General features: G+C 38.3%; 2 protein-coding genes across 5 annotated transcripts in view; both read left to right on the plus strand.

Annotated features, from left to right (window-relative positions):
* Positions 1–21,056, plus strand: part of esyt2a (extended synaptotagmin-like protein 2a) — a 65,896-nt gene extending 44,840 nt beyond the window's left edge. Inside the window, exons 9-25 of one of the 3 annotated variants that reach the window (XR_007571967.1) lie at positions 1,198–1,318; positions 2,805–2,981; positions 3,242–3,324; positions 3,985–4,033; positions 4,739–4,828; positions 5,039–5,134; positions 10,402–10,464; positions 12,232–12,306; positions 13,538–13,624; positions 13,739–13,888; positions 14,223–14,650; positions 15,738–15,836; positions 15,919–16,050; positions 16,171–16,276; positions 16,465–16,514; positions 17,816–17,941; positions 20,753–21,056. Coding sequence is in view for 2 of the 3 variants with exons in the window: in XM_050074614.1 (XP_049930571.1) it covers positions 1,198–1,318; positions 2,805–2,981; positions 3,242–3,324; positions 3,985–4,033; positions 4,739–4,828; positions 5,039–5,134; positions 10,402–10,464; positions 12,232–12,306; positions 13,538–13,624; positions 13,739–13,888; positions 14,223–14,650; positions 15,738–15,836; positions 15,919–16,050; positions 16,171–16,276; positions 16,465–16,514; positions 17,816–17,861 (1,852 nt within the window). In the remaining variant the exon portion in view is untranslated. Of the gene's footprint in view, positions 1–1,197; positions 1,319–2,804; positions 2,982–3,241; positions 3,325–3,984; positions 4,034–4,738; positions 4,829–5,038; positions 5,135–10,401; positions 10,465–12,231; positions 12,307–13,537; positions 13,625–13,738; positions 13,889–14,222; positions 14,651–15,737; positions 15,837–15,918; positions 16,051–16,170; positions 16,277–16,464; positions 16,515–17,815 lie in introns of all 3 variants that reach the window. The other 2 variants (XM_050074614.1, XM_050074615.1) reach the window with 2 other exon arrangements.
* A 3,831-nt stretch (positions 21,057–24,887) lies between these two features.
* Positions 24,888–25,499, plus strand: part of LOC126382840 (receptor-type tyrosine-protein phosphatase N2-like) — a 298,552-nt gene continuing 297,940 nt past the window's right edge. For both annotated transcript variants that reach the window (XM_050032933.1, XM_050032934.1), the window contains exon 1: positions 24,888–25,190. In XM_050032933.1, the coding sequence (XP_049888890.1) occupies positions 25,094–25,190 (97 nt within the window). In that variant the 5' untranslated portion in view covers positions 24,888–25,093. The remainder of the gene's footprint in view (positions 25,191–25,499) is intronic.

Below are 25,499 nucleotides of genomic sequence, written 5' to 3' on the forward strand. Positions count from 1 at the left end.
TCTCTAATCACGCAAAAAGTGATGTGGTTGAATTTGCTCAGGTTGTAAGATTTCAGCCTGTCAGATTTCTGCCATCACCCCAGGAGATAAAAATGTATTTAATTTTTTGATTTCAACATCTCTTTCCTTAAACACTGTCCCTGTTACTCTAACACTGTCATCAGTTTTCATTGGACCTACTCTCAAACAAATAAGTGATCTCAAGCTGCAAACAATATTTTTGTTATCGATGACTCTGAAGATCGCTTTTACAACTAACTCATGTGTCTATAAAATGTCAGAAAATAGTGGAAAAGTCACATCGTTTCCCGGGTGACACCTTCAATTTCTTGTTTTCGTTGAACGGTCAATATATTTTGCTTTAATGTCATGTATGACGAAGTAAAGCATCTAATTCTCACATTTTTTTGGCATCTTTACTTGAAAATATGACCAAAATTATTAACTGAATATCAAAATAGTGGCCAATAAATTCTCAGTCAATCACCAGTTTAACTCAGAAGCTCTAAAATGATCTCTTTTAAAATGAATTACATTGTTTTCTGTGGCGTGTCCAAAGTAACGTGAACATGGAAAAAACTGATGTATTCCCACACCCCTATCAGAATTCCATCAGCCATTAGAAACATGTATCCCGTGGCGTGCATGTGCAACCTAGCTATTTACACTCTAACATACACACACATACCACACTACTGTTACAGTGTCTCATGTCAGGCTGCCTAAACACCAGCTGTGATTGCAGCCAGGGTTTAGTGGCGTCTCAATATACATGCTGGTTGTTTCCTGTTAGGATCAGTCAGGAAGCTGCAGCCCTCGTCTTTCAGTGTGTGTGTATCTTATATAAATAGTGTCTGGAACCAGAGACGAGTATACTGTATGTGTTGGTGCAAACTTGTTGATACACGTGTGTGTGTTTTAGACATGTGCAGGGCTTGTTACATGTATGCAGACATATAGACCGGTGCAGATTTTTAACCCTTTGCTTGAGCAGGCGTGATTCTGCAGGGCAAAAAATAAACAGCTGGAAATCCTTTTCACAATCACAAATTTATCATTCAGAAAAAAATATACATGTTTTAAGGTTATTCTTTATTAATATTCTCCCTCCCTCTGTCTTTCTACCTTCTTCATAATCTCCCTCCATTCTTCACCCCTCTTATCTCTTCTTTCTTTTCCTCCATCCATCTATCTCAGTGGTTTGTGTGACAACATTATCCAGGACATCATCTACAACTTTGTGGTCCTGCCCAACCGCATCACCATCCCTCTGGTGGGAGAGGCCCAGCTGGCCCAGCTACGCTTCCCAATACCCAAGGTATTATACACACTCACATAGTTCCCATGGTCTTAAAGCAATACGCCCATATTGATAAATCTTTTGATTGACTGAAAATGATTTGATAAGGAATTTGTCCTCTTGTTTCAGATGTGATGATTCTCTACTCTGTACTGTTTTATATTGTTAGCCGAATTTGCTCGCTGATTCTCATGTTTTACTTCAACCCTCCAATCACAACTGTTTATCTAATATGGGGCGAGATTGAAACAATGACTGACAGCAAGTGTAGCCTTCACACTTGACACAGAATATATTATGACTTCATTTTTGGCTCATGCAGCCTCGAACCGGTGGCACGTTGGCGAGAAACGTAGCTTAGTAAAGAGGAGCACTGTTGAGGCATTTTCGAAAACAACCAAGATGGCTGCCGCTGATGTTGAACTTTCTGTTAAAGTACTATTTTTGAAATTCTGATGTGACTTGCTTACATATACATTGATGCTACACTATCACAGCTCATCTGTACACACTGTGGTCTGTTTATTTGTCTGCCACTCAGCGCTATGTCACATTTCATTACTTTGATTGATTGTAGGTCTATCCTAATACGTCCAGAGGCATTTTAGTCTAAGGCTGTTGATGCCCCTTGGAAATTGAAAATGAACTGAGAGGTTACAGATTAACTTGCATCTGCAATTTGGTTTGGCAATGCCAGGTTAGATTTATATCTTTGGAAAGTGAAAGTGAAAATGAAAATTATTATTTATTGCATTATACTATTAAAATGACTAACTATTTTTACTGATAACAGTGTGGCTTTGTTTGAAAAAAAGTTCCCAAATCCCAAACTTTCCTTTGATCATTAATGTCTGAACGTCAGCTGCTGCTCATTGTAATCATCATCAACTGCCCATTGTCACTTTAAAGGTCTTAAATTAATACTCTGTGCTTTGTTTTTTATTCTACATCCTGCTCAATGGTGCTCCAATTCAAATTAGCTTAAAGCTAACTCACATGTCTTTGATTATACATGGGCCTGCTTGAGAAACTTAACTAGAAAGACCCCACTTACTCTCACACCCCTCATGACTTAAGTTTTAATCAACAGAGGAACCACTAATTTGCGTCACCATGATAGAGCTTTTAAGTCTGATGTAATTTCCAGTGTCCTTTAGGTTTCAGATTAACTTCTCATCCTCTTGTTAATGAGCAAGAAGTGAAGCTTTTATTATTTCCCCTCAGGTTAGCTTTCTACTGCTAAATAACTTTCAAATTGCCAAAGATCTTTTACAACACTCAGAGTTGACCTTTGGATTCAGCCTTGAGGCATATGTGGGTGCCAGTTGTCCTCTTTTGTCACAGGTCCACACATATTTGGGTTCAAATTTTATTGTACATATTAAAAAATAAGATATCAAATGAGTTCAAAGATGGTCTGTTTGTATCCCCAGTGTCTCTTTTACTCCCTCTTTTTCTGGTCTAGCTTCATCTCACACTCTCTGTTACTCGTCTGTCTCCTCAGGGTGTCCTGAGGATCCACTTTATCGAGGCCCAGGACCTGCTGGGTAAAGACAAGTTCCTAGGAGGGCTCATCAAAGGCAAGTCAGACCCATACGGAGTCATCCAGGTTGGGACCCAGCTCTTCCAGAGCAAGGTCATCCACGAGACCGTCCACCCGAAATGGAATGAAGTATACGAGGTGAGCCACACGCTCTGACAGAGGGTTTCTTTTGGAAGGAAATTTGAGTATATATGTTTTATTATTTAGATTTTTCTATTATTGAATAAGTTAAATTTTAGTTTGGCCTCATGCATCCAACGATACACACAGCATACATGGATCCCATCAAATAAAGAACCTTCCTGTCTGGTACACGTGGAGTAAAGTGCTAGCACTTTAACAGCAGTGTGTGTGTATGTGAGTGAAGGTCATATGAATTTGTTTATTTGTATTTTCAGGCCTTGATGCATGAAAATACAGCACAGAATGTGGAGATTGAGCTGTTTGATGAAGACACTGACAAAGACGACTACCTGGGAAGGTACAGCTTCTGATAAGACAACAAAACTGCTCCTTATTGCCAGAACCTAAACCTCTCTACGTCTTCTGACCATTGTTAAACATTACATGTCTGTCTCCTTTTGCTTATAATGTCTAAATAGTTTACATAAGTTAAGGCACTTTTTAAGGGATGATTAAGGATAGACCATCTAGCATAAGTGATGTATACAGGTTGTCGCTGGAGACACATGATAGACACAGGTGTGAGCAGCGATGTGTCTCGGCTTTCCACTTATGTTCAGATCACCAAAACACATCTTAAAACTAAGTGTAAACAGTGTCAAAGTTTCGGTAGTTTATGGGTTAACTAGTACATTCTTTGCTTTGCATATTTTGTTTCTCACGTCTTATACAAATCATATTTGTCATAAACAGCCTGCACTGTATGTGATAGGATTTCACACTCCATTTACCAGATGGTAGTTTTCCATCAAAGGACAGGGCCCCAGAAAGTGATGGGTGAATCCACGGTGGTGTTTAATGAGTGCAGCGCTGTGTATCTGACTTTAATTTCCACCAGAGCCCATTAACTGAGCCGCCGTGTGAGAAACAGTCTGTCGTGACACTGCAGCCAAACTGCAGCGCGATGAGTCAGCCTCGCTCAGTGAAACTTTTGTGTTGTTTGTGACTTGTTTTTCAGTCTGGTGATCGACGTGGCCGAGCTCCAGAAGGAACAGAAGGTCGATGAGGTAATCTACATCTCCTCCTCCTCTCAGTGCAGTCAGCTCCATTTTAGACTCAAATACTTAGATAAAGCAAGTTTATTTGAGGTTCTGTTGATAAAGTTAAAGTTTTTGTAAGTTATACCTGTTTTTTTTTTTGTTTTGTTTTTTTTCCCCAACTTTTCAGCCATAATTCATGTTCAGCATATTAATGCTCACACCAGCTACCCAGTTCTTTTTTTAATGATTTTTTTCTAGCTTCAGAAATTTAATTTTGTGACATTTATTTTCTCCTTTTTTTAAAATGACCAACCAGTACAGACCAAATACCATTAAACAAATAGATTGCCTTATTGCTCACATTATATACAATATAGCTACTGTCATAATTAAGTTAAATAAAGTACCTTTATAATAAAGTCATGTATTGCCATAATTAATTAAATCAAAGCAGAACCACCATTGTTCTTCATCTCATTGAAAGAAGGGAGAGATTTAGACTATTTTGATCTACAGACCTCAAATAAGTTTGAATTAAAATTGTAAATAGACATTTGTGGGTTCTAATATTATGTTTTTTTATTCTGATATGGACAATAATGTGCTGTTTTCTTCCCAGACTGTCATGTATGAACAATCATTAGAGAAAAAAAGCTATTGCATCTTCTATGTCTGAAGAACCCTTGAGTATTCTGCCATTAATATTAACAACTGACATTTCTTTATCTACAGTGGTTTGTGATGGAAGACGTGGCTACAGGGAAGCTGCACCTCAAACTGGAGTGGTTGTCTCTGCTGCCCACACCTGAGAAGTTGGACCAGGTACAGAGCCATTGCTTTACTTAAAGAAACTGCTCAACTTATGCAGTTCATATAAATGATTAAGATGTCATATTAGGCTCTGGGGAACCTGTGATGGACATTTAACCTCCAGCTCGCCTGAACCTTGTGCCACATTCTTCACGTGAAGCCTCGCAGGACCAGTTTTACCAAAAACCAATCAGTTATTTATCAGTTCTTCTCTCCTCACAGGCACTAATGAGCATCAAAGCTGATCGTGGTCAAGCCAATGATGGCCTGTCGTCTGCGCTGCTGGTCGTCTTCCTTGATTCAGCCAGAAACCTGCCGGTAAGTCAGTCTGGTTGAACTTCCCAACGTGCACCTGCAGTAATGATTTCCAGATATTTGTTAAGCCCAGGTGAAGAAAATGGTCATTTACAGATGCTTCATTTAAGGAAAGCATGTGGAGGCTGATGTTTATGAGCCTGTCGACTCCTTCTGAACTTTCCATTTGTCATCATTACAGGTTGCCATGTAGGGATGGAAACGTGTTTATTTTCTTTGGCGCATGTATAGCTTTTTTATTTAAACCCATTTTCCATATGTATATATATATATATATATATATATATATATATACAAGTTTGGGATTGATAAGAAAAGAAATACTCAAAGTCAGATTTATGAGACATTAAGTAAAACTGATGTATTTTCTCTGATTTTTTATTTTATCATCCCAAAATTTTCATATATTGTTTTTATTTTTCTTACATAAACTGGAGCTGTAGTGTTTTTACTTTTGTTGCTGTATGGTCAAATACTTTCATGCCTTTAAGAAGAGTTTTTCTTGATTTTCCACCTGTCCGTTGCTCCAGGTAGTATGTAACAAACATGATTTGGATTGTGTATTTTCCAGTCAGGTTTTTGCTTGTTGGTTACACTTCATACAGTCTGGACACCTCTGTCCATCACTTATTTTCTTTTCTGAACTTCTTTTCTGTTCTTCACTGCATCTCATCCCAAATTTGCAGTAGAGAGAGGACTTTTACTAATAAGATAAGATAAGATAAGATAAATTTGCAATAATCAAATAAAAGGAAAATCTGTTGTAACTGTGCTAAATCCATGACAGAAAGGCAATATGTTGTTATTATCATTATTATTTGTGTCCATGTGTTTTTCTCGTCTCAAGTATTGCGCCTTTTTAAATTTCCATTTCAATCTGTTTAATACACCAAAATGAACATTTACATGAATACAAAAAAGTCGGGAAGCTGATTAAACTGCTGTCAGAGTTAGTTTGTGTCACAATTAGTGCAGCAGTTGAATCAGTTCTGTAAGTCACAGTGTAAGTGCAACTAAGAATAGAAGTGCCTGTCCATAGGACTGAAAGTTACTCTGGGAACATGCATCAAAGAAGCTCTTGAGCTTTTGTTTATTGTCCATCAGGAGCATTGCAGTCTGGTTAAGCTCACTGACTCTGCACATGGCACAAAAATAATATTCTGATACAGTTCATGAGGCTTTTATTTGAATCTAGTGGTTTAAATCTTGATAATATAACAATACATTTTGCATTGCTTCTGAAAAAGTAATTAAGTAATTTGTTTTACAGTCATTTTGTGCATTATGCCTGGGTGATCTTGTAGAAATTGATTTGACTCTTAAGATCTATTAGTGTTACAAATGGATCTACTTGTATTATAAAAACAGCGTCCTCTTCCTGCTTTGGCAAGAACTCTGGGTGCTACTTTATGTATGCATTTACTCAGCAGTGGTCTCATTTGTTTGTGGTAACTGAACTGTCACAGCACTTTTAAGTCTATCTTGTCTACTCTAGTATTTCTTAGTATAGATAAGTTTATATGTAAGTGTTTGAACTCTGTAGTGCAGGCCTCACCTTCCTCTTTTCAGCCTTTTCTTCTTCTTCTCTGCTTCTTCTCTCCACCTCACCTCCTCCCCCTCTGAAGAGCGTCTTCGAGGGGAACTTGGGCTCTGGCTACTTAAAAGAGAGGCGAGCGGCGGGCCTTGTGTTTTGCGAGAACACTGCCTCTCTCTATAGGACCTTATTTGTGAGTCCGCTGGCTGTTTTCTGCATCCTAGAGTAGTTTGGCCAGTGCCAAGGTGTGATTACCTCAGTCCGAGGTCATGTTCCTTTGCTGTTACGTTTGCTTGTGTTTGCAGAGAACTGTTTGCCTGATGAGCATGAATCCCGACTAGTGCATGAGTTCCATAATATCATTACTTGTTATGAGTGTTATTTGTTAAAGTTAGACTGATTCCAAAAAGCTGAGGAACGTGATAGAAAAATGTGACCAGAAAATAAGCAAACAACATCAAGGGTTTAATGTTTTAGGGCGATCAAAAGCATCCTTCCTCTGTTATTTTCCCTCATAAGGAATTATTGATCTCACAGAATTAGTTGACACATTGTACATTGTTTCCACTAATCTAGTTTCATCAGATGGGTTATTTTCTGGAAGGCGGAGGCGCTGGCTGTGCTTCTAATAAGATGAGCCTCGCCAGAGCTCATTCTCTGTATCAATGGCACTCATTTTCTTCTTGGAAAAAAAAGTTGTGTTGATGTTTTTCTGCCTCACTGCCAGCACAGATTGAATTTTAACAGAGCAAAAGTTTACAAAAGGATGAAACAATCAATACTGCTCTATCTTTGCTTTTCTAGAGGTGCAGCTCTTACTTTATGTTCTATAGGTGTCTCACTGACAAAACAAAAAATACTAGATAAGAATTTTGATGCACTCATCTTAAAGTAGTCTTGATTCCTGAGATCTGTGTGAGTGTTAGACATGTTTGCTCAACTTCATCCTTCTTATTTTAACAATGTTTCAGGTGACGGAAAGGCATTTTAGGCATCACTGACTACGTTTACATGCACACTAATATTCCACTATTATTCAGAATATGACAGTATTCTGAACTTGATATGGGTCATATAAACAGCATATTCGCTTTGGATATTCCGAATAAGGCCTATCCCAAATATTGGGATATTTGGGGTTTTTACTGCCATTTGCAACACAGAGCCTCTTGCCTGATTACAGTCAGCTCTTTGTGTTGTTATGCATGCACTGTACACAAAACAACTAGCCAGGAGTTTGCAAGGCTGGTGTACAGATGCATGCCCAGAAGAAAAGCCCATATTTCTGGTCAGAAGGAGAAACACACCTACTTGTAAACATTCTGTAAGACTTGGATATTAACAGGTTTATGGAAATGGGCAACCTTTTGAAGTTGGTGATTTAAGGAATGGGAGAGGGAGGCTGAAACTCTGATAATAAATCCTATTTTGATGCAAAGAAAGAAAAAAAACATAAGTGTCTCCAGCTGTTCTACTTCTCTGTATTTTGACGTGATAAACAACATATTAGGGCACGTTAATCAGAGCATGCATAGTTGCAAGTAAACAGGAATATTAATGGGATATTCATTTTCATTTGACATGTAAACAGTTTAGTAGGAATATTGTCTTTTCCGGAACACGGGCAAAAATCGGAATATTTTGTGCACGTAAACTTAGTCAATGTTTTAGCTGACAAAAGTTTTCAAACATTTTAGTCCAGTTTTAGTAAGGCTAAATTTGACTGTTTGAAATCATCTCCGGCAAAGAGCTTTAATACATTACATTTTCAAATAAAACGGACAAAAAAGTCAAATCTCTATTTGTCAACAAAAATATTGAGATATTGTCAAAGTTTTAATTACTCTTTTTTAATTCACAATAATATAAAGAAATTTAGAGACAGTTTTTTCATCATATAAAAACTGTTGTTGATGAATATTTCTCACAGTTTTCAAAAATTCACAAGACCTTGAATAAGCAGTTCACAAACATATTCAGAAAGCCCCAGATGCTCTCAACCACTGGCACCTCTCAGGCAACTTAAAACAGTCTTTAGGAACTGTTTGTACTTTATGTCGTTGTCAGAGGTCAGTTTTATGTAACGCTTTATTTGAGAGGAAGGAGTGCATTTTGATGAGACACTTAGAGCAGGGAGGGTGAATTCTCTGTGGATTGCTTTCCCTCCATCCTTTCTGTATAAACCCATTGTGTGTTCACACGTTTTCCCATCAGTCTCCTCTGTGGCAGTTCACCCCGACTCTGCCACCAGGAGGCAGCACATGGTTACTGCTCCATGAAAAACTAAAGCAGTTTTATTTTATTATTTTGAAAGGAATGCACAGACTGTTCTGATAGGAAATGATTTTACCTCAGTCTGTGTATTACTTAAAAATCTTAACCTCTGATCCCGTCACTGATCCAACATTCTTCCATGATGAATTAAAGCTGAGCTTGAGGGAAGAAATATGAAGCTCTGTATTGTTTCATTAAAAACAAGTTTAATTCAACTCCATTTTCACATTTCAATAATATCAGACTGTCCAGTCAGATATATAATGTGTCATTTTGCTGTTGTTTTTTTTTTTTTTTTACAAACACCCAGTGGTCACACTTGTCTTTTCATTAATTCTGACACACACTGACTCAGCATACATACTGTAACTGTGTTATGTGTCCCAGTGTGATCGGNAGTCAGATATATAATGTGTCATTTTGCTGTTGTTTTTTTTTTTTTTTACAAACACCCAGTGGTCACACTTGTCTTTTCATTAATTCTGACGCACACTGACTCAGCATACATACTGTAACTGTGTTATGTGTCCCAGTGTGATCGGACAATGAAGATGAAAATACGAGTGTGACCACGGTGTCACAGAGTCTGACACCAGAGATGATTTTTGTTTATGACTTTTGTTTGATTCTTTGCAGTCTATAAAACTCTGTGACATACTACATGGTATTATCAATGGATTTCATACCAGTATAAATGTATAAATGTCACCCATTATCAGCATAACAAAAAAACGTTGCTGCGTCTCTTATCATCAGAATAATCCTTTCAATTTGATCTTCATTTGCTCTCTCTCCATCAATGACTCCCATCCCATGCTGTGGTTGAGTCCAACCAATATGTTTTGGCTGACTTTGGTTTGTAGCAGATATTTTGTATAGGCATAAATATATGCACACAAAACATATGCTGCATATTTTACTTTTAAGAGTAATATATATTTGCTGTATTTTAAAATATAGTTGATATTTATAACAATTAAATTTCCACTTTCTAGATGTGCTTTTGTCTTTGAGTTTATTGTTTAACTGGAAAAACTTCTGCCTCAATATAAACCCCTGCCACAACTCTTTAAGAGAGATCGTTGGCAAAATACATGTTTATGTAAATGACAAATATAGTTTGCAGTAACTGTTGCAATGTAACATTGTTAGGTTTTTTTTTTTTAAATCAATATCGGCCTCATAAATCCAGTATTGGTTGGACTCTTGTTTTAACCTCATGTCCAGGTTTGATTGGGGAATGACATTAACCATGTGATCATCCTTGTTGTCTCTCTGTCTGTCTCATCATGTCCCGATTGGTGATGCTGGCGGTCCTGGTGTGCTCTGTCCTTCTCCTCATCCTCCTCCCTGCATGCCCCTCTTTTCCCTAATAACCTGCTGGTGTGTGTGTGTGCGTGTTTGTGTGTGTGTGTGTGTGTTGTTTGCTCTCTCCTGCCTTGTCCTTGGGGAAAAATCAAAGCGCAATCCGTTAGAGTTCAACCAAGCGGGGCTGAAGAAGGCCTCGATCAGTAAGGCCATCAAGGTAACGACACTGTAACGAAGCACACCCATTATCGCTCAGACACCAAGGAGGGACACAGAGGACAACAGTGACATGTGTTCACACAGGCTCATAGACTCACATATTCAGCTCATACTTGCACTGTATGGCCAAAAGTCTGTGGACACCCAAATATTACACCCAAATGTGATTCCATAAACATGGCTACTAACATACAACAGCAATCACTCTTCTGGTTTCAGTCTTTTCAACACATGTTGAACCTGGCTGCAGGGATTTACTCCCATTCAGCCACAAAAGCATAGTAAGGTCTAGCACTGATGTTAGATGATAAGATCTGGCTTCCAGTTCATCCTAAAGGTGTTTGGTGGGGTTGAGGTCAGGGCTCAGTGCAGACCAGCCAAGTGTTTCCACACCAAACTGGGAAAACCATTTCCTTAAAGGAGCTGGCTTTGTTGCACAGGGACATTGTCATGTTGAAACAGGAAAGAGACAAAACACAAATTTGTTAGCACACTGTTGTATAGAATAGCATCGCATGCTATAGCAGCAAGGTGTCCTTTAATGGTGCACAAAAGTGTCTCCACATCCTTGGCCATATAGTGTACATTGTAGTTTGAAGTAAGTACATATTAAGTCCTTTAACAGCTGCATAAATGCAAATGTCTAATTCTGAAATAGGTTGTTTTTTTGTTTTTTTTTTTTTTTGCTGCTGCAAAAATAAATGCTGACTACATCGCCATAGACGTCCTTGTACCTGTTTATACAGTTCTTTTTAAGTGTAGTTTATACAATTTACACATAAAGGTCCCGAAACTGATTAAATATATGAGTAAAGATATAACTTTTGACCAAAATAACATATTTGTAATTGGTTGGTGTGACTTGAAGACTATTTACGTTAGAAAGTATAGATAAACTTTCTTATTAAAGAGCAAACAGTTCTTCTGTTTCAAGTTTACATCTTGAAACATGTTGTTGGGAGAAAGTTTGTTGATTTGAGCAGAGTTAATGCTCACTGGGCGTTGTGCTCACCAGGGGGCGCTGCTGCAGCATTCAAAGCGGCTTTGTGGCTGATGTCAGTCACTGGAACTGAATTTACTTACTGACTGCTGTTGTGTAATCATTAACAAACTCCACTAATCATGTTTGTTTACTAAAACTGTGTGCTGTGTCTAACAATGTGCGTTGTAAATAACAACATTGTTGTCTAAAGTACATTTACACTCATACTTTTGATTCTGAAACTTTGAATTAATCCTGTCTTTTAAACTGATCTGGTGTACTTTCCAGACTTATTGGTTTGGGGCTAGAGAGACTTTTGCATTCTTAACTCCTTCCTCCATAAAAAAGTTTCACATTTTGCCATCAGGTGCTAAAATGTGACAAGTGTATTAGCTCAAAATGCAAATTATTAGTGCTCACAACGTACAGTATGGCTTAATTTATTGTTGACAGCCATGTTGTAAAAACATTTAACAGTGAAATTAACATTTTAGATGTTTGGTTAGTGACTAATACAAGTGTAGTCGGATTACTTTACTTTAAAAAGATGCTGTAACTCATTCACCTCAGAGCAGATTACCAAAGCGAGGCTTCATATTCTTCATCACTGCATCTTTTTAAAGACATCCGTGGCTAATTGAACTCTAAAGAAATAGTTGTCAAATAATTTTGAATGTTTTTATGTAGTTAAAAAAAGAAATTCTCAAAGTAAAATTCCAAAATGTCATAAATGCTAGCATGGCTCTGTCTTGTTTGTAAAACCTGTGTTTTTCTCCCCGGCAGTCTGGCAAAAAAGTGACCAGCGATCCCAGTCCGTTTGTCCAGTTCACAGTGGGACACAAGTCCTACGAGAGCAAGGTGAGACCAAGCCGTGATCCACATTCATACCCACCACCATCAATTCATTCAGTGATATGAATTTCCTGTATCCTCCTATTTAAAAAAGCATTTAAACTATAGCCAATGTAACTCTGAAATAACTTATACTTAATTTAGTTACCTGCTTTTGTTCTAAGGATGAGATGAGAGGATGGATATGCATCTTTAGTCTGTGCATTAAGTACAAAGCAGGAGTCAAGACGTTGCTAGCTTAGCTTAGCATAAAGACTAGAAACAGGGGGAAACAACTACTGGATTGGTCCAAAATTCAAAATTAGGTGACAAATCTTTACAAATTCACTAATTACCACCAATAATTTGTGGAATAAAACCACAGTTTTCCATTTGTAAACTTCAGTTTGTGTATGAATTCAACAAAAAGCTAAAATGTGTTAATCCATGATCTTTAGAAAACCTTATAGACAAGGCTTTTAGGTAGGAAATCTAGTATTCTAGCTAGTTAGATTATTAGATTTACTGTACATACATATATACATGTGTGCAGTGGACATAGCACAAGTAGTGCAAAATTTAACTGCAACAAGTCAGGCTAGCTTCCAGTCTTTATGCTAAGCAAGGCTTACCACGTTGTGACTCCAGCTGTGTACCTAGCACACAGACACATGTTGATATTGTTCAAATAGGCTAAGCTAATCCCAAAATGCTCATCTATACTTGCAGGTGATATGTTAGCTCAGTTTGTCTGAGTGTAAATCATGTTGGTTGCTATTAAACAGGTTGTTGAAATTTTTAATTCAGTTCAATCCAATTTTATTTGTAAAGCCCAGTATCACAAATCACAGTTTGCCTCAGAGGGCTTCACTGCATACAACATCCCTCTGTCCTTGGTCCCTCACAGCAGATAAGGAAAAACTCCCCAAAAAACTCCTTTCGGGGGAAAAAAAGACACTTTGACTGCAAAAGTTGGTTATTATGTTGTCAAATAATGGCATCCACCATCTTAAAGCTTAAAAGTTGTACTGTAAGTCTGTTGCCACTGAACACTTGGCAGACAACAAATTTTGCAATTTGCTGGGTCTACATATGTTTTGTTGTTTTCAGACACAGAGCAGTTTTTACACAACTTTGGTCCCTTAAAGTAACTTCAGTTGTTTAGAAATGAGCAGTTTTGCACTTGGCTGTAATGTGATTAGGGTTCCCTTTATTTATTTTTTATCCTCTGACTCCTCTCTGTTGTGTCCTCTTCCAGACAAGATATAAGACTAATGAACCTGTGTGGGAGGAATCCTTCACCTTCCTCATCCATAACCCCAAATGTCAAGAATTGGAGGTTGAGGTACGGAGGTGTCTTTTGTCAGCAGATCATTTCATTGCAATAGTAAGCAGTTAAATCTGGGATGTATGAGTTGTGACAGACAGCTTACGTTTTTGTTCCCCCTGTGTCTCGTAGGTGAAGGATGAGAAACACGAGTGTTCACTGGGGACGTTAACGCTGCCTCTGAGTCGCCTGCTGGAGGCCGAGGACATGACGCTGAACCAGCGCTTTCCCCTGAGGAACTCCGGACCGAGCTGCACCCTCAAGATGAAGATGGCTCTGCGGGTAAGAGGACAACCTGCAGATTATGTTCTCTTAAGTGCTACAGAAAACAATTTGTGCTTTGTGAAGGTGCCATTAGATCAGTGTGCAGTGGTCGCCTGAAGTGGTTTAGCTCACTTTCGCTCCAAGCTGTTAGAAGCTTTTTAAAATCCCAAATTGGGCAGGAAAGTGGCCGTGTGGTTTCACATATTGTCCTTTTTACTGGAAGGCTGCAAATGGAGCAGAACTTTATTGATGTATGAAACTTTTTTCTTGCTTGACTTTGGAAAAATGTTGGGTCTTGGAAAAAAAAATTTCAGCATACAATAATTTTTCCTCTCCATGTGCTTTATTTCAGGTGCTGTGCTTGGATAAGAGCACTTCCTCATCCTCAGACTCCACCCCATCATCCGTGCAAGTCCGCAAGAACAGCTCCGGCAACCAAACCCCTCGGCCCTCCGTCTCCTCTGGCTCCCCCGCAGCTCCCTCCTCCTCCACCTCCGACATCCCCCGCTCTTCTTCCGTGTCAGCCCAGGACCTGCTGAACCGACGGAAGGAGGCGGAGGACCCCTTTAGGTCTCCTGGAAGCACAGACTTGGGGCAGGGCAGTGGAAGAGGAGGAAGTCAGGGCCTGGCGGAGACTGGGAGGAGCACCTCCAACCTGGCTATCTCTGGTTCCCAGCAGTACCTTGCTGGAGGCAAGGAACCAACGCCCAGCATCGCCTCAGATATCTCCAACCCCTACGCTGCTCAGGAGCTGCAGCAGAGACTTCAGCAGCTGCAGAAGTATGTATCAGACAATCATAAATCAATCTGTCTGTCAATCCAACTAACACAATAATTCAAATCAAAGGTTTAGCCGCCGAATTCTGTGCAAAGGGTGCAAATATTAACAGCAGGAAACCACAGGAACATCATTTGACTTTATGCTACCTGATCATTGAGTCTGTGAAAGCAACATAACTCTATGACACTACAATTATTTTGGCAAAAAGTAATTAAAGTTCAAGTTCAAGTAAATTAAAATTGAGCCTCTACATATGCTGACCTCCAGGACAGGCATCTCTTACCATTTCAGCACTGACACTAGGGGTGAAGTTATGTAGGTGCTAATTTCACTGTAGAGTTAAATGACTTTTCTCTCTGATCCTACTGGAAGTTAAAAAATAAAATAAGAATGCAATGGTCATGCTTTTCATCCCACACTCTACCTTGAGCATAGAGTGGTGCCATTTGCCTGAAAAATGTTGAAATTTCAATGTTTGATTTTGTCTGTGATGAACACACACAAAAAGATACAATAAGGCCAGCGGTATTTTAATTTAATCCCATTAAAAGACCAAAACATGACTTTTCTCCCCGGTCTGTGACGCTTAGCTCAAAGCCCACTGGTTCCTACTGAAGATTTAAAACTTCGGGGGAAAAAAAAAAAAAAAAATCACATATATTCTTTATTCATTAAAAAATGGCTAAGTAACTTCCTGAAACAGCTTCTCACTGTAGTTTTTATCAAACAAATGGGAGGAAATAGTGCATTTGTCGGGGACTATTTTCAGTGGCAGATTAATCTACATTTGATGGTCAAGTAAGTATTTGGGGCAACACGACACTGCATGTGGGATTAAGTCAAAATATGGCACAAAGGAAGAAGATACATCAGACTTTATTACACACAATACTTGTTAGTAGATACATTTGTTATTGGATTAGGTAAAAATATAGAATATTGCCAGACTTATTCTTTGAGAGGACATTTCTACCGATCTGAAACTTTTACCTTACTGATCCTCAGCTTTCACACCACAATGAAAATACAGGCTTGAACATTAGGTGCTGGTTTTGATGGGTTTACTTCTCCTCCCTCTCTCCGTAGTGGTTCAGGCCCCAGTTATTTCCCGCTAGGTGAGATCCAGCTGACAGTCAGACACAGCTCCCAGAGGAACAAACTCATCGTGGTCGTGCACGCCTGCAGGTACAGACACATTTTTTTCTTCCAAAAATCCTCTTTACTAGGTGAATGTTCTCATATCATATGCATTTGTTCACCTCCGCAGAAACCTGATAGCATTCACAGATCACGGCTCAGATCCTTACGTTCGCCTCTACCTGCTTCCTGACAAACGGAGGTCGGGCAGGAGGAAAACTCACACGTTCAAGAAAACCCTCAATCCAATTTACGATCAGACGTGAGTCCCTCTGTTCTGCTTTCAGTTGTATCGTTAAATAACTTTATTGTTAAACACAGTTTTGTTTCAGTGGTTGAGTTGTAAATGTGATGTGTGCTCTTCTTGTCTCTGCCTGCTCAGGTTTGAGTTCAGTGTTTCCCTCGTGGAGCTCCACAGGCGGACTCTGGATGTCGCAGTGAAGAACAGTGGAGGTCTGCTCTCCAAACACAAAGGCCTTCTGGGAAAGGTACGGACCTTAACTGGGCTTAGGATTTGAATTTGTGACTTTTGATGATCATTTAAAAACAGTTCATTTAAAAACTATCGTCGAGTATAGTTGGTTAGTTTGGTCGTGAAAAGATACTGTAATTTAATATTTCAGATGTATGCAGTCATTTAAAGGTAGTCATTATTTCTGTTGCCTTTTCTCATCAGGTACTGGTGGAGTTGACCCATGAGGACATCAGTAAGGGCTGGACACAATGGTTAGTCTTTGATCTTCCACTTTTCATTTAATGTACAAGCATCTGAACACAACAACCAAATGAATCAGCTCACACAAAGCTATTATGGAAAATCCCTCTTTTGTGGGAGGGTGAAAAGACCCCCTTTAAGGAGAAGTGTGTCTTTGTTATCAGGACTGCAGAACTGATAATCCTAAAAGCTTCAATTTCTGTCTGAAAGGGTTCGAAACAGTCACTGCTGAACTGCTCGACAAAGGAAACTAATACCTCTGTGTGACCCTTTGGTTCAAAATTACATTAAATATTTTGATATCAAAATGTTTGCGGAAAAATGTTGCGTGCAACAAAATGTTCTTGTCAGCAGTTCTAATATTAATGTAGCCTAAATTTTGATATCAGATGACTTAAAATCTAGGTCACGTATTTACACACTTAGCAATCTCCATGAAGTGCTATTTCATGTACAGAATGAATCTTCAAGCCTGAAAAATGTTTTGATTTTTGAGTTCAGCTGCTTCAATGAAAAAGCCTTCTAATGCTTTTTATTTTTCCTGAGTTTTTTTTTTTTTTTTTTTTTTTTTTTTTAATGAAAACAATTATTTTTTGCAATCTTTGGGACATTTCCTTCCAAGTTGCTCATTGCCTTTTTCCCCCCATATTTTTGAAAGAAATTGCATCAATTTGCTCAGGGTTCAAAGGTGTAAATACTTGCGAAAGGCGTCTGAAAGCAGCACAAGAAAAGTGATGTCACTTCAGGTTTCAAAGGGTTAAGAGGAGACATGTCTGACTCTGAATTGCTGGACATGCGTCATGTTGGGCTGCAACTAAGGATTATTTTCATTAAATTAATTTGTTAATTATTTTCTCGATTAACTGATTAGTTGTTTGGTCTACAAAACGTCAGAAAATGGTAAAAATGTCGATGAGTGTTTCCTAAAGCCTTATATGACATCATCAGGTGTCTTGTTTTGTCCCAAGCGGAAATAACTTAGTTTACTGTAATTTATGAAGCTGGAATTAGAGAATTTCGGCTTTTTCTTTTCTTTCTGTTTGATTAAATAGTTTACAACTAGTTGATTAATTGTTGCGCCTTTGACATCATGTAAACTCATCTGCAGCTCCATGGCAACTTTCGCAGTATTTTTGCCGTGAGAGTTGCTTCCTCAAATGTACTCGTTGATAATTCTGTTATTTTAATTAATAAAACATTGCTTTGGCGGATGAGTTTGATGACGCCAATAAAACACTGATGTTAGAGCCTGATTTAGGAAATGGACGAAACTACGAGTTTCCAAAATAAAAGCCTCTCTCTCCTCCTGCAGGTTTGAGCTGAGTGAAGACGGCCTGTCGAAGCCTCACCAACTCTAAACGGCAACGAGAGAAACCATCATCATCATAATTATTATCATCACTACCATCATATCGCCACACTTCCACTTAAGTCGACAGTACGGCTTTTTGTTGTTGTTGTTTTTTATCATTACTTGTAAGTGTATCAAAAGAAACAGAGAAGCAGCTTTTGACATTCATTTAATCATATCAGTCGCAAGGCAAACCTCCCCTTTAAGAAGTGAAAGGCTGATAGACTAAAGGGAGTATACAACAAGTAGAATACTATATATTATACAAGTACAAGTACTGCTGTGGAAATCTATATTCCGTAATTATAGGAGAAACTATAACAGCTGTAGAGGAAGACAATCTATTTTTTTGCTGTTGCAGCAGTTTGATAAAGAAAGACAATGTACAAGTTTGTAAATATAAACGTGATGATGCTGGACAAAACAGACGCCGTGTTCTAGAGATAAGAGAGGGGCGTCTCTTATTTGGCCAAATGATTGTTTTTATGTTATTTGATTACTTTTTTTTTTTTTCAATGAAAAACATTCTGGACAAAGTTTCTGAAGCAGAGCAGGCGGGCAGTCGCAGGGAAAGACGCCACCAAAGAGAACAGAAGTATTTAATTTTTTTGCCCTTTTGGGTTTTGGTAACACAGCTTTACCTTGGCTTTATTCCACTGTAAGAATTTGTGTATTAACCACGTGAAAAGAACTGTAGGTACAAAAATATTGTGCCAACCCATTTGTACCCAAAGACTGTGTTAAGTACGATAAGAAAAAAATCACTTTTGACTGATTTTGAAAAAAGGAAATTCCAAATTTCAGTCTCCGGCACGAATGTGATGCAAATATGAGCTCTTTTAGTTCTTTTCCATCTGTTAATATACCTGTTGTTACACTGAAATAATGCCATTGTTAGGTGTGACCTGTTTGTTTTTTAAAGTGAATATTTGCACATCTGTGTGTTTGGGGAACATTTTTATGCTTAGGTGCAATTTAAACATTGCCTAAATTCCTCTGGGAGAAAAAAAAAGTCTGTTTTAGTGAGTAATTCTTATCTTAAATTTAACAGTTTTTAAAGGAATAATTTGACATTTTGGCGTTAACATTCTTATAGAGAGTGTTAGATGCGAAGATAACACTCTTATGTCTGTTAGTTATATATGACATTACAGGCAGGAGTTGGTTAGCTTAGCTTGGCACAAAGACTTGAAACAGGGAAACAGCTAGCCTCTAAAGCTCACTATTGGTACATTATATTTTATTTGCTTAAATCCAAACAAAACAATAGTTTAACATATAAATCAGTGAGCTTCAGAGGTGCAGGTACACAGATTTTTTTTTACTTTCAGACCAAGCAAAGCTAGCTGTTTCCACCTGTTTACAGTCTGTATGCTCAGCTAAGCTAACTTGTTGCTGCTGGCTTTATGTTAAACAGTGTCATTGATCTACTCATCCAGCTGTTTCTAAGAAAAGGAAACTAGTATGTTTGCTAAAATGTTAAAGTATTTCTCCAAGTTGAATAATGCATCAACATGAACCGTATTTAAAAATGAAGTGATTAATTTATCACATACATTTTCTTCATTCTAAAGCCACTATGAATAGAAGTGTCTGCACTGGCGCCCTCCAGTGGTAAAACCAAAAAAAAAAGGCACTGTGACAACTATACTTTAAATTCTCAAATTAATTCATATTATTTAATTCAATGGCAGACAGAACAAGACCTTTATTTGGACCATGCTTTTATGTTTAACTTCCCCTGTTCCCAAGGTAACACAAACTATCTGTTGTGTCGAAAAATTTGGTTAATAATGTATATTTTCACATTAATAGCCGACAAATCCTCACCTCTCTGATGCTTTGAAGTTTTGTGTAGTTTATCTCGATCAGTGTTAAGCAACTGTCAAGAAAACTCATCACTTCCTGGAAAGTTTTCATATTAAAAGTCTTTCAGTTTGCCTTTATAACCAATCTTTTTATTTTAAACAAACAAACTAAAAAACAGGAATAAATTGAGCGAGTGAGGACAGTATTTGTAAAGAAAAAAGAAAGAAAAAAGAAAGTGTGTGGAAATGTTGAATTCACCATGAGTTATTTTTGTATCCAGTCTTTATTTGGCCGACCAGTATTTACCATTATTACATAAGAATTATCGGTTTACTCACCCGCACAATCACTGAGATAAATTATCTGAAAGCACCACAAGGACTGCTCCAATTTCTACAAACAAAAACTTATAAGTAATTTGAAAGATGATTTATTCAGAAAAAAAATTCTACAAATAGTGGCTTTAAAAACTAAGAAAATTTAACATTTACAAAAATTAGACATTTGGATTAAATAGGCTTTGTTGTTGGTTTTGTTATGGCGTTCACTGCAGGGTGTTTGTCACCGTTTCACTGAGGTTGATATGCCGATAATTTCCACTGCAATCATTCTAAGTTGTTGACATTTTGTTAATAAATCAACATTGGTCTTAACGTGTCATGAAGTGTCATTTTCAACATGTTGTGTCTCATATGAACAAACTATGCATAGTCTAAATCGAGACACACACTCTTGTTGAAAATGACATTTGTTTTGTTTTGTGTACATACAATTTTTTCACGCACATCATATTTAACACTGCTTTGACTTTACAGCACTTGCTCGGAAGGGATTTATATCAGTAACAAATACATCATTCTTGCTATCAAACACAAATGAATGCATGCGTTATCCATGTGGCCCTTCAAAGCCAAAGAGCAGCGATGTTGTGTTGATACAAGGGAGGCAAATGTGACCCTTGACCTTCAAAACACAGACTTTTGCCTTGTTGTGTGCATATCAAGAAAGTATTTTACACATATGTATGTTAACTGTGGCGTTCTGCATTTTCTGTCTTTTAATGTTGTTTTTTTTATTTGTGTTTTGCAGCTTTCCCCCTCTTTGTCTTGTTCTGTGTTTTATTTTGTAAGAATCAAAAGATTTGTGTGTAAGCCATTGGATTCGAGAGCTATCCCTCTGTGGTGGACTTTGTCCTCTGAAAGGCGGTTTGTTTTCTCCGTCTTCTTAATTTATCTTGTGCCTTAAAGATTCACACAACCTGGTGATATTTCCATGTATAAAAAGAACCAACGAAATGCTTCAGTAGTTTCCCATGTTTCAGAATGTCTCCGTAATGTCTTTTAAAACAAATAAAGAGCTTTAGCTGGTGATAGCAGCATGAAGCTGTACAGCACTGTGGCCTCTGACCTTTCTTTTTATATTTGTCACTGCAGCAGCTTTGAAGTAGCAGAGAATGATGCTGGGCTTTCCCATGCTTGTGCACAGCCTGCAAGTATGATATTTGTTTTGATTTGTGAAACTGAACAAAAATAATGTGAGAGGAAATTATTTTAAATCTGGGGAAAAGGCCCCCTGACATGCAGGTTGGGAACCACAGAATAAAATGTTCTGTGTGTAAGATTTAGGGGTATTTAGTGGCATCTAGTGGAGAGGATGGCAGATTGCAACCAGTTGAAACTTCTCCCAGTAAAAATTCCTCCAGTGTTCATTCTTCAGAAGGTTTAAACTGGGAGCCGAATTATCCGCAGAGGTCTCCTCCTCTCCAAAATAAACAGACCAGGTGAATATAGCTGGTAAAAACACTGAATAAAGCAGTTAAACGTTACAAATCAGTGTTTCTCCTATGATGTTTGGCATGTAGCACATACGGACTGCTAGCCCCACACCTGCTAAAGTGTGCTCACCTTTTTTAATTTCATTAATTTAATTTAATTTTTTTATTAATTTTTCTCTTACAACTTACGATCCAGACTTTCAGGAAGTTTCTACTGGTAGCAGAATTATCAGCAGGTCTCTTCCTCTCCAAAACAAACAGACCAGGTGAATGTTGCAGGTAAAACCACTAAATAAATCAGTTTAATGTTACAAATCAGTGTTTCTCCTATGCTGTTTGGCTTGTCAGAGATAGGCCGCAAGCCAAGCACCTGCTAATGTGTGCTCAACTTGTTTCTGATTCAGATGTTTAGGAGGTTTTTACTGGGAGCCGAATTATCATCAGAGGTCTCCTCCTCTCCAAAACAAATAGCTCTGATGAGTCAAACCAGGAAAATCATGGAATGAATCAGTTTCATATTATAAATCTGTGTTTCTCCGATGCTGTTCTGCATGTTGGACAAGGGCTGCTAGCCCAGCACCTGCTGATGTGTGCTCAGAATCCACAAGGACCATCTCCCTATGTTGATATAAATGGGTCATTCCAAGGTAATGAAAACACAACAGTTCTTATTTTCAGGTGATTACATATCATAGTATATTAGCCTATTCCATTTCTGCCAATATATCCCCATAAGTCCTACACACCTAACCTTTAAAGTGGATCTTCTCTGTGATCCTCAGTCTTAAAAAAAACAAGCCTTCAAATCCTACAGACTTAATAACCAGTATCTCTGTATGTAGTCTAAAAAAGTATGAAATCTGACTATGATACCTGCAGACATCCTGTGGAAATGTATTTGATTAAATGAAAAGGGCACAGCATTATGCAGGACAACACAAGTTTAGACATGTAGACGTGAATTTAACTAAACCGATAGGGCATCAAATCTTTCAACTGCTCCTCTAAGACTCTGCAATTCAAGCAAGAAAAACACCCAAAATCTTGCTGTGTCACCAAACTATTAACTCTTTTTGTCAACAGCAGCTCTGTGGTGCATTTTTTTACTCACTATGGCAACAACACACCTGTGCAGAGAGTCTTCATCAAGTTTCTTCACCTGAACCTAAACACAACACAGGACAGTTGGTCAAACTGTTTGACAGGATACTGAAACAAGACCTTATAAAAAGGCACAAATGACTTCCTTTTAAAGCAAAGGAGGTCAAACAAGCCAAACTAGAATGATACAAATCAAACAGCAGTAAAACAATAGTGCAGCTACAGTGTAATGCAGGATATGACTAAGTAGTCCCAAGTTGAATTTAATGAATGGCTTTGACAAACAGGAAAGTTTGAAGCCCTGATTTAAAAGAAGTGAGTGTCAGAGCAGAGCTCCAGTTTTATGGGAGTTTGTTCCAGATACATGATGCACAAAGACTGAATGCTGCTTCTGCAGACCTGAACCAGACCACCTGAGAGGTGTAAATTCAGGCCTGGTTTTTGGTTTTCAACATCAGCATTAATCATTTTTCTTTGAGCTCCAAAAACAATTATCCCTTTTCTTTATCTTGGTTTAACTGGAGGATATTTTGGCACATCTAATCATCGATGTGTTCGATGAACTCACTCAGTGCTTGTATGGGACCACAGTCACCTGCTGATAGCGTTATATAAATCTGTGTCTTCTGCATGATTACGATAAAATATCTTTTTGTTTTCCATAATCTGTGCCGAGAGGCCGCACAGTTTGCCTGCAGCTGGATATGATCGCTAATTGCTCCCCCTGCTGGAATATTTTGATGAATCATTGCCTCTGGATATTGGTGTCAAGAGGTAAAACATACACACACACATACAGAAAGAAAGAGAGAGCACTTGTCATCTCTTGCTGTTCATCATAAATGAGAATCTAATGTGTGCAGGTGGCATAAGAGAAAGTCTGAGGATATGCTGCACGCTGACTGATGGCTTGTGGGTGTTTCAAGTTTGTGAGAATACATGTATATTTCCATGAGGACCAGGTGTCCTTAAAAACTAGCTGCTGGGCCCCCATTAGTCACCCACTCCTTCCTCCACTCTGAGCATTTTGTTCAGTATTCCTGTAACAGAATACACAGCGCCAGGTTTGCTGCCTGCTTATTTGACTGAACATAAATTACCTTTAGAGTATGCAACAAGTAAAATTAACTGAAATAATGTTTTTAAAAATGGCTACATTAACCTACAGTACAGGAGGTCTCTTGGGTATAAATAAGCTGTGGGCACCCTTTCAGTCACCTATTGGTGGTTATCTATGAATAAACAAAATGTGATTCAGCAATATGTACTATGCATAATTTAACACATGGACCAGTAGTGAAGAGTTGTCATTTCAATGTTCATTTAAGTACAATTTTTAGTATTTCTACTTTATACTTAACATTGTTGTGCTTTTTACTCCTTTACACTTATTTGATAACTTCAGTGACTCTGCAGATTCAGATTAAAAATACTAAATATAATCAACAAATAAATGATGTTGTATTATAATGGATAAAATCCATCAGATACCTTCTGGCTTTAGAAACTTTTTTTTTTTTTTTAAATGAATAATGATTAATGAGCCCATATATTCAGGCTATAGATACACATTTGAATGCCATATGAGGGCATTTTATTGCAAACCTCATCAGCCTTTCCTCAGACAGTGGCCTTAACTTTTCATCATCACTCATTCACCCGCCTTCAACTGTGAACCTGAGTTATTTCCGACAGCACCTGAAAGCAACGGTAGTGCTGAATCAGAGTGGAGAGCTCCTTGAGTCCGTGAATCCGTCAAGTCAGACTACAAAAACGATTAAATCCGGATACTGAGTGGTTTTACCTTCAGAATAAAAGTTTAAAGGCTGGGTGTGGTAGTACAGATGCAAGGAAAACATTTAGTAGAAGATTAAATAAAATAAAATAAAAATGATTGTGGCCTATATCATGGAGAAACGTTTACCCATGTATGTTGACGGTTATGTACAGGTAAAGTTGATCATAAACAGAGCTCCAGGAAAAGTCAACTCTGACAAAAGCGAAAGTCATCTATATGTGACGAGTTGTGATGAATTATCACACATATTAGGTAAAAAGATTTTTAAAAAATTCTCAGATTGACGGAATGAAGTGTAAACACAAATATAAATTTTCTTAAAAGTAGGACTATTGGCTGATTTATGTTGGATTGGGTTATTATTTGTTTATACAATTTACTTTTGAAGTCCTTTGTGGTTGTTGCTGTAGTTCTGTACCCTCTTCCACTTAGATTTTTACAATTTTGCATCTCATTTCTTCATAAATTGTGACGCTTAATATATTTTCAGACTTTTATTTTAAAATGCCGTACCGGAAGTCTCGCGTCTATCTGCACGTGCGCTGACGCTGAGAGAGCTCGAGCCTCCAGCAGCAGCAGGAACGCCCTGCATCCTCTCTCCTCTCCTCCAACATCCATCCGCTGTCCGTGTGTCCCGGCTCTCCTCTGCCCCTCCAGCCGCGGAGGAGCCACTCTGAACGGGAAGGAAGACGAAGCAAACCTCGCTGGAAGAAAATGGCCTTTTAACACCTGAGAGAATAAACCCAGGAGAAGAGACATGGTTCCTTTGGCTTTTTCCTTCCTCCACCGCCGCCTCCTCCTCCTCTTCCTTGCTTCCCTGAGCTGCTTCCCCGCTTCTGCTGACAGGAGATTCGGTGAGTGAATTAACGGTTGATTATTTTCTTGATGAGCTGCATCCGTAGCGTCTCCGGTGCTGTAGAGAGCTCCTCACAGCCATTTTGCAGACAGACCGGAGGAGACTATTTCTGTATCTGATCTGTGTCAATATTGTATCAGCGGGGCTGCCAAGGACCGGCAGACTGCTTCACTGCAGCTTCACCTGAGCCCAGGAAAAACAAACACGGTGATCCTGTAATACGTTTCAGCACAAAGATCCACTGCAAATAAACCAAAGTCCACACAGGAATATTGTTATGTAGAAATAATATTAGAGCAACGTAAAC

This window comes from Epinephelus moara, chromosome 21 (genome assembly GCF_006386435.1).
Source record: "Epinephelus moara isolate mb chromosome 21, YSFRI_EMoa_1.0, whole genome shotgun sequence".
Taxonomy (NCBI): domain Eukaryota; kingdom Metazoa; phylum Chordata; class Actinopteri; order Perciformes; family Serranidae; genus Epinephelus; species Epinephelus moara.